General features: G+C 61.3%; 1 protein-coding gene across 2 annotated transcripts; it reads right to left on the bottom strand.

Moving 5' to 3' along the window:
* Positions 1-2,211: 2,211 nt before the first annotated feature.
* SIVA1 (SIVA1 apoptosis inducing factor) lies at positions 2,212-5,016 on the bottom strand. Of its 2 annotated transcripts, XM_030885006.2 has the most exons (4): positions 4,884-5,009; positions 3,795-4,001; positions 3,293-3,449; positions 2,212-2,334 (listed from the first exon to the last, which is right to left on the bottom strand). In XM_030885006.2, the coding sequence occupies exons 1-4, from the start codon at positions 4,999-5,001 to the stop codon at positions 2,277-2,279; spliced, it is 540 nt and encodes a 179-aa protein (XP_030740866.1). In that variant the 5' UTR covers positions 5,002-5,009; the 3' UTR covers positions 2,212-2,276. The 2 variants fall into 2 exon arrangements, with proteins under 2 accessions (XP_030740866.1, XP_045143995.1); XM_045288060.1 differs by lacking the exon at positions 3,795-4,001 and having other exon boundaries at positions 4,884-5,016.
* Between the last annotated feature and the right edge of the window lie 3,138 nt (positions 5,017-8,154).

An 8,154-nucleotide genomic window follows, 5' to 3' on the forward strand; every position in this document is an offset into this window, starting at 1 on the left:
GGGGCTGTCTAGTACTCCCTGGGGGCCGGTCGACAGAGCAGTGGTCAGCTCATTGGAGTTCTTCCATTCCTTGGGGGGCCAGGCCCCCCGGAGGATGAGGCGCCTCCCCCGCCCCGCCCCGGCTCCCCAGAGGATGAGGTGCTTGGGCTGCCTTTGCTGGCCCCCCCGGCCATCTGGTTTTGTGCAGCCTCCTCTGCCTGCGCCCCACCACCCTCGGACCGGAGTGTGGCTGTGGCCTTACTTGGAGACCTGGGGACACTGGGCAGAGGGGGCCCTCAGGGGAAACCAGACGTCCCAGAGCTCTGGGGGCCTGGGAAGGTGCCAGCATTGACGTCTGCAGCCTCCCTAAGGATGGGGTGCAATGGCCGAGATGAACCAGGGGCAGCATAGCCCCAGCCACCTCTGCCTTGTGGTACATCCCTCAGGCTCCTCTGCCCAGTGCTCTGGGGACACCATATTCAGGAGAGCAGGGGCCTGACGCCACCAGCTCCTCCGTGGGTCAGTGGCCTCCATGGTGGTGGCCATGCTGGGGAGGGGCCCTTGGGAGCAGTGGCCTTCTTGGGGGGCAGCCGGAGCCTGGCTGGGTCTCGGATCCCTTGGTGGAGCCATGTCCTGAGGAAGGCAGCAAGTTGCCCACTGCCCGAGTGTCCTGTGCCTGTTGGGTGGCCGGTGGTGACAGGGCTGCTGCAGTGGGGCTGGGCCACTCTCCCATCCTCCAGAGGACCCCCGCTGCCCCTCCAAAGCCCATGTGAATACCATTTCCTCCAGGTCTTGCCCACAGACCTGTCTCCTGACGGCATGGCCCAGGACCACTGGGGAGCACTGGAGCCCTGCTGGCCATAGCTGTGCCCCCCTCCCCCGCCAAGCTTCCGTGGCAGGCTCAAGGTCACAGCTGCCTGGACGTCCTGGAGGTCTAGGTCCTCCAAGACCAGCTCGGCAGGCATGCCGCTTGCACCACCTGGTGGGAGCATGTGGCACTGCGCTCCAGTGCACTGCCCACTGAGGACCTCTGCTGGGCGGGGACAGGAGCCAGTCGCTGGCTCGGGTGCCAGGTGGGTGGAACACACCAAGCCACAGGTGCCATGGTCAGCGCTACTGGGAGGTGCCCAGGTTCTGCGCCCAGGTGAGAGCAGTGAGCTTGCCGCCCTCGAAGGGTCAGCAGGGCTTCAGAGGCCCGGGGCTGCCACAGGAAGTTTGTGGCAGAGACCCTACTGGACAGGCTCCGCAGAGGGCCTCTGCTGGGCGTCCTGAACCACAGGGACCTGTGGCCAGGCAAGCTGTGTGTGTGGCCTGGGTGGGGAGGGGAGGCAGTGCCCATCAGATCAGGTTACACTGCAGTGATTTTTCTTTAAAAGGTACTCTGCTTGCTCCTCCCTCCACCCCTCAGGGCTCCTGACACCCCGCCTTCCCTCTGCATTCCCCCCGACCCCCCAACACACTGGGCTTTGCCAACTCATACTTGCCCACGGCAGGCTCAGCCCTCCCCATGGTTCTGCTGCCCTATACCTGGGCCACCTGTGTCCTTGTAGGCTGCCCTCCACCTGTGGCCACCTGTGCCTTTGTGGGCTGCATGTGATCATGGCTTCACTGTCCTTGACCCGCCCTCTGCATCGCCCCTGGGTCTGTGGGCAGACTTCTCCCCTGTCTTCAATGGTGGGCTGTGCCTGCCCTCCTCCACCAGGCCCCAAACTTCCTCCCTGATTGACACCAGCTGTCCCTCCGCGCAGCCACTCCTCTGCAACCTTCACACACAACTCGCATCTGGTGTCTGTCAGGAAGTCCTGGGTCCACGCTAGGATCTGGACAGGTGCCCTGGGCCCCTGCCCTGCATGGGCTCTTGTTCATACAAAGCCCTGTTAGCTCTGATGACGCTGCCCCTGCGAGGCACCTTCCCCTCAGTGAGCCTCCACCCAGGGCCCTCGGCTCTCGCTGTAGTGGGGCAGCCCCTGCCCTGTGCCATGCACAGGTGGTTTGGGGCAGGGATCTCGGGGCAAATCCACTCTTGTCCTCTGTCCTGATGGCTCAGACCCCTTTGCCTCTGTATGGCTTTCTCAGCGAGCAGGACAGCAAGCTGACCAGCCCCACCCTGCTTGTCTTGTCGTTTGCCAACCCCCGTCCCCAGCAAATGCCAACAGGAGTCTTCTTGTCAAATATAAAGGTTTTATTCATGTCTACCGTACAAAATATAAAATTTGTGTGGCCTCCCCCCACCCCACCCCTCCCTCCATCTTTAGTCTCAGCAGCGCAGGCAGGCGGCAGCAGGGGGCCTCAATCTCTCAGTCTTCAAACATGGCACAGCTGCTGCAGAGCGCCCTCTCATGCACATCGCTGTCACTGCAGGGACCGTAGGGGAGAGATGGTGAGCGGCACCACACGGGACACCCTGGCCAGACTGATGGGGGCTGGTGAAGCTCAAGGTGGCAGTGAGGGCTGTCTGGCTCACTGCTCTGCCCGCCCCATGGGACTCTGGCAGGACACCTGCTAGCCCTGGGAATGCTGAGGGCCAGCAAGGAGGCCATGGAAGGGGGTGGACCTGTAGGCAGAGTGGGCACCACACCCCTGTGTCCCAGAGTGAGTCACAGTGTGAAAGGCTGGATCGCCATCTGGCTATAACCAGAGGTGGGTGCAGGTGTCCAACCTCAGGGTGGGCCCTGGGGAAGAGGAGGCAGAGGGGCCACAGAAGCAAGTCCTTTGGGACCTGGGCTGTCTGGGGTCCCAGATCGCAACCCTCGTCCTGCTTGGTGGCGAGGTAGAGAACAGAAAGGTGCCCACTTTCAAGTGACATACAGACGGGAGGAGACACTTGCAGCTGCTGAGCTGCTCCACTGAGGCTGCTCCCTGAGGGGCCCACGGGCCCTGCCACCATCAGACTATTACACTCAGCTCAGTAAAGGCCTGGACACAGTGAGGCCTGACAGAATCAGTGATGTCCCATGGTGCAAAGGGACCCACAGCAAAGGACAGCTGCCAAGGGCCCAGTCGGCTGGTGCGGACACTCAAGTGCCTGCACTCAGAAATGGCCATTCAGTCCGGAACTCACCCTGTGAAGCTGGCAGGCTCCATCTGTGACACTGCTGGGCACTCCTCAAAACGGGGGCTGAGCCCACACTTGGGGACAAGGGCATTCTACCACGATGCTGCTGCACATAGCCAGTTGGCCCGACCACTACTCCCAGTAAGAGCCAAGTTTTCAAGAAATAAATGGCTAATGCCGAGCACCTACAGAGCAGCCCCCATCTCACCCCACCCCAGGGGGACCCCGATGATGGGCTGGGGCAGAGGAGAGACTCACTCGACAGTGCAGCACAGGGTGCAGGTGCTGGTGCCACAGCCCCAGCAGGTACGTAGGCAGCGCCCGCACTGGGGCCGCTCACACTGGCTGCAGGCCGCTTTCCCCTCCACACTGCGGACGCATGAGGAGCAGGCCCGGAACACCGTCTCAGACACGTCTGCAGGGAAGCACCGCCAGCGTCAGCCCTCTGGGCCTGCCCTCGGTTTGGACAGGGCTGCCGGGCATGGCTCTGTGGGGGAGTTTTCTCCATGGGGCCTCCCTGACCCCCCGGGGGGGCTAAACACTGCACACCACCCAGCTCATGAGGGAGAGGCACAGTCTCCATGGTCTAGGGCCAAGGCCCTCTCCTTCTGAGGGTGGCAGCAGATACTGTCCCCTTGTGCCCAGTCTCAGGGCTGGGGCTGGAGAGGGAACTTGTGGTCAGTAGTGCCATGCCAGCCCTGCCTGTGTGGCAGAAGAGGCTCCCCCACCCCTTCTGAAGCCCGACCCCCACTGCACTTACTGGCCCCCAGGGCCTGGGATGGGCCCCGCAGCAAGCAGCCTCCTGGTCCAATGAGCATCTGCCTGCAGGTGGTTGCCGGGACAGCAGTGGGGCTGGGCCTTGGGGACTCGGGCTGGTGGACGAGGGTACAGCTCTCTGGCGGGCCTCCCTCCCACCCGCGCTCCATGAAGGCTTGGGCACCCTGGACCAGGAGCTGCCTGGTCCTCTCTGCAGGGGTGGGGGAGGGTCAGTCTAGGGCCCTCTGGCAGGCAGGGCCGGACCTGCCCGTCAACCCAGCTTCTGCCAGGCCCCTTCCCTGGGCCCAGCTGTCATTTCCCACAGAAAGGTTCCTGTCCCAGCATCCAGCCCCCACCAGCGCCCCCCACACTCCCATTATGTGGCCTGAAGCTGACCCTCTCTCCTCTGCCACCCAAACCAGACTCACTGGCCTCGAGTGGACCACGATTCACAGCGACCCCACAGGACGGGGTGGGACTGCCCCTGAGGGTTTCCGAGTCTGCGACTCTTTAGGGCGTAGAGAGCCCCAACTCTCTCCTGCAAGCGCAGGCGTGGTGGCCAGTGGGTTAGGCGTCGCTAACCGCAGGCAGGGCCAGCACTCAGCCCGCCGTGGAGAGTCGGGGCGCGGGCACCAGTCCCCCAGCGAGAAGCTCCACGGGCTCGAGCGGCCTGCTGGGTCCACCAGCCCCCCGCGGGATAACGCGGCCTGTGGGCGCCCACAGCCGGAGCCCCTGGTGGTGGCCGAGCGGCAGATCCAGGCCTGGCTTCGTGGCCGCCCCCTGCCCACCGCGGGCTGGCGGGCCCCATTCGAAGGCTGGTAGCGGGGAGAGGGCAGCGGGAGTGGGGTGGGCCGAGAGCCGGCCACGCCCGCCGCAACGGGTCCCTGCGGGGAAAGGCTGGTCAGCGGGCCGGGCGCCTTCTGGACGTCTCTGGCCCTGCTGCGCACACCGTTCCGAGGCCGCTCCCCTGAGAGCCCCTGGCCGCGCCGGCCGGCCCTCCTCCCGCGTGTCCACCTCGCCGCGCGGCTGACCAGCTCGTGCGAGGAAGACGGACGGAGGGCGGTGGACCCCGCGGCCCGCCCGCCCCGCTCACCGAAGACCTCCCGAGAGTGGCGCTCGCCGCACACGCCGCGGCTCAGCTCCTTCAGGCCCACGCGCACCTTGAGCTGCAGCGGGGCCGCGACCCCGAAGGGGCAGCCCCGCTTGGGCATGGCCGCTAGCCCGAGGGACACAGCTCCGCCGGCGCGCGCCTCGCTGCGCCCCGCGACGTCACAGCCGCGCACCAATCCCTTGCAGAGCGGCAGGGCGGGGCTCGCGGGCGGCGCGGCGCGCCATAGGCAGATGCGTCGGCAGGGGCGGTACGAGTGCAGCCGTGGGCGGGAGTCGACGGCGCGGGGAAGGCCGAGGAGCGAGGCGGCAAAGCCGCGATGCGGGATAGGCTGTGGAGAGGTCGAGGGGTGGGACTAGTGCTCAGCGTGGCGCAGGATAGGCCGGAGTTGGGGTCAGGGGTGGTCGGACGCTCCGGGGGCGGGACTAATGCACGTGCAGCGTGGGATGGGCCAGTTCGGGATAGGCCAAGGCCGAGCCTGATAGGCGGGACTTGTGCCTGATACTGCACGGGATAGGTCAGAGGCCCAGCCTCGGGGCGGGACTCATGCACGGCGAAGCGCGGGATTGTCCGGATCGAGGTCAGGGGGCGGGACTAGGAGGGCGCGGGAAATGCCCAGGGTCTCCGCATTGTTTTTGATACTAACAATCCTTGGGTCTCGCACCAGCGTCGCATAACCGAGGCTGCCCGCAGCCACGTCCCGGGTCGACACACGCACACACCACCCTCCTCGCACACACACATACACACACCCCTCGCCTTCGCTCTTCTCTGCCACGGAGCCCTAATTTCTTCCAGAAAGAACGGCTTGGCGATCCGTGGGCCCAGCCCCTGAAGGCTCAGTGGGCAGAGTTGTACCCAAGGCGCACTGTGCCAGAGCCCAGGCCACCCTCGCAGTCCAAGCCACCTGGTGGCTTCTGCATTGGGATCACAGACCTGCCTTGGGGACCTGGGTGGCACGGAGGGTTCTAGTAGCACAGGCTGGGAGACAAAAGAAATGCACCCAGGAGCACCTACAAGCTACGTCCCAAAGGCCACAGTCCCACGAGTCAGAGGGCAGTTCTTTGCTGGAACACAGGGGCCACCATGCCAGACCCACTCCACCCAGCGCCTGATTGTCAAGGTCAGGTGACAACAGCCCGACCCACCCTGTAAGGCAGCTGTTCTCAACCTGGGTCTCAACCCCTTTGGGGGTCCAAGGACCCTTTCACAGGGGTCACTGGGTTCATAACGGTAGCCAAATGACAGTTAAGAAGTAGCAATGAAAGTAATTTTATGGTTGGGGGTCACCACACCATGAGGAACTGTATGAACGGGTGGGTCTCGGCATTAGGTCTCGCCCACCCATGACTGCACTTTCGTCATGGCTCTTCAAGTTTTTATGCTGCAGGGCGACAGACACACTGCTCTGCCAGGTTCAAGGTGGGCAGTTCAAACCACCATTGCGGTTGGGGGGTGGTGGTAGGGAGCTTTCTGCTCCTGCGAAGTTTTATAGCCTTGGACTGCCCTCAGGGACAGTTCTGCCCTGTCATCCAGGGTCACCATCAAGCTGCATCGCCTCACGGTGGTGAGCTGTATTCATTTTCCTTATAAGTCTGCTGCCCTCTTGACATCCATTAGCTGAGATTCTGCTGCGAGTGGAACTTCTCCTTGCTGAAAGCAGACCAAAGTTCTCTTCCAAGGGCCGGTCCTCAGAATAAGGCATCTTTCCACTTTCGGTAATTTCCAGGGAGCCCCGACCCCCCACTTGCTCCTCTGTCTTCAGAGGTTTTTCCACACCCAGTGTCCCTTAACTCAATTGTGTAGGATAATCAGCCACTTAGACCCAAAGGGTGGTGTTACCCAAGGACAAAGTCTAGAAGGGTCAGGAGAGGAGGCAGGATGGAGAAGGGAAAGCCGGGGGTGGGGTGGGGCAGTGAGCCAGAGGATGTTTGGGGTCGGGGGCAACCAATAAGATTAAACAACGTGTGTGTGGATTGTTGATGAAACCTTAACCCAATTCACAGAAAGTTTTTAAAAAGTAAGTTTGAGACCATGAATGTTTTTCTAATAATAATGATTTTGCCCTCAATTGCATTCTAAAATGCTCTCTTCAGCCAGAAACAGGCGATGTGGCCACACACAGCCTGCCCATGGCCAGCGCCTCCTCCCCATAACTCCACTTCCCAGGGAGGCGTGTGGGAGAGACAGACAGACAGAGGTAGGCTTCCCCAGAGATGGGGGTGGTGGGGGGAGGTTGGGGGGGCGGCAAGGTGTTCCATAAGACTTTAGCCAGTTCTCCAGTTTACTCTATCGGTTTTTGCTTATCTTAACTAATTACCTTAGTTATTTTTTAAAGCACTAAGAAATTATACCTAGAAAAAAGCAGTTAAAGCTGACCCACCTTGAAACAAATGGTGTATTAATAAACAGGTGACTGCAGTCTAAAGTGGTGTTTAAAATTTAAAGTCAGTGCTGTGAGGCCTTCTGGGGGTCAAAGGCAAGGGAAGGCTGGGGGGTGGGGGAGACTGTGTTGGTGGAGGCTGTGGGTGGGGGGAACTGTGTTGCTGGAGGTTGTGGATGGGGGAGACTGAGTGGGTGGCCCCTTATGTAGGAAAAGCCATGAATGAGAACTGTTGGCCACAGGGCAATGCTAATGAATGGACTCACTGCCATTGAGGTGATGCTGATGCAGCTTACAGTGACTGGCAGCACAGGGCCAAACTGCCCCTGAGAGTTTCTGAGATTAACTCTTTACGGGAATAGTCTCATCTTTCTCTTGCAGAGAGACTGGTGGTTTTGAACTGCTGACCTTAGGTGTAGCGGCCCAATACACAACCATTATGCCACCAGGACCCCAGTGAACCAAAGTACATGTTAAGTGTCTTATACAGACCACCCAGACAACAGGATGACGTGTAGATGAGAAAGTGACTTTGGGGCTGGCTGGCCAAGGCGGCCTTCCATCCTGGTCCAACCTCAGCCTCACCCAGATGTGTGCAGGGGCGTGACCTGGGGGTCCTTTACCCAACTTGCACCTTAGGGATCCAGGTGCTAATCATACATTATGGGTTTGTGTACCCCCACCCCCAGATGTGTGTTGGAAACTCAGCCCTTACCTGCAGAGGCAATTGTGTTTGGAAGCAGGTTTTCTGTGACCAGGATTAATTGAAAAATTAAACTGGGGACAGCATGAGTCCTAAGAGCCCAGGAGTTTGGCTGCTAACTGGAAGGCCTGTGGTTCAAACCCACCCGTGGCTCCGAGGGAGAAAGATGA

This window comes from Echinops telfairi, unplaced genomic scaffold (genome assembly GCF_000313985.2).
Source record: "Echinops telfairi isolate 266 unplaced genomic scaffold, ASM31398v2 ScPeMD7_18;HRSCAF=68, whole genome shotgun sequence".
Lineage (NCBI taxonomy): Eukaryota > Metazoa > Chordata > Mammalia > Afrosoricida > Tenrecidae > Echinops > Echinops telfairi.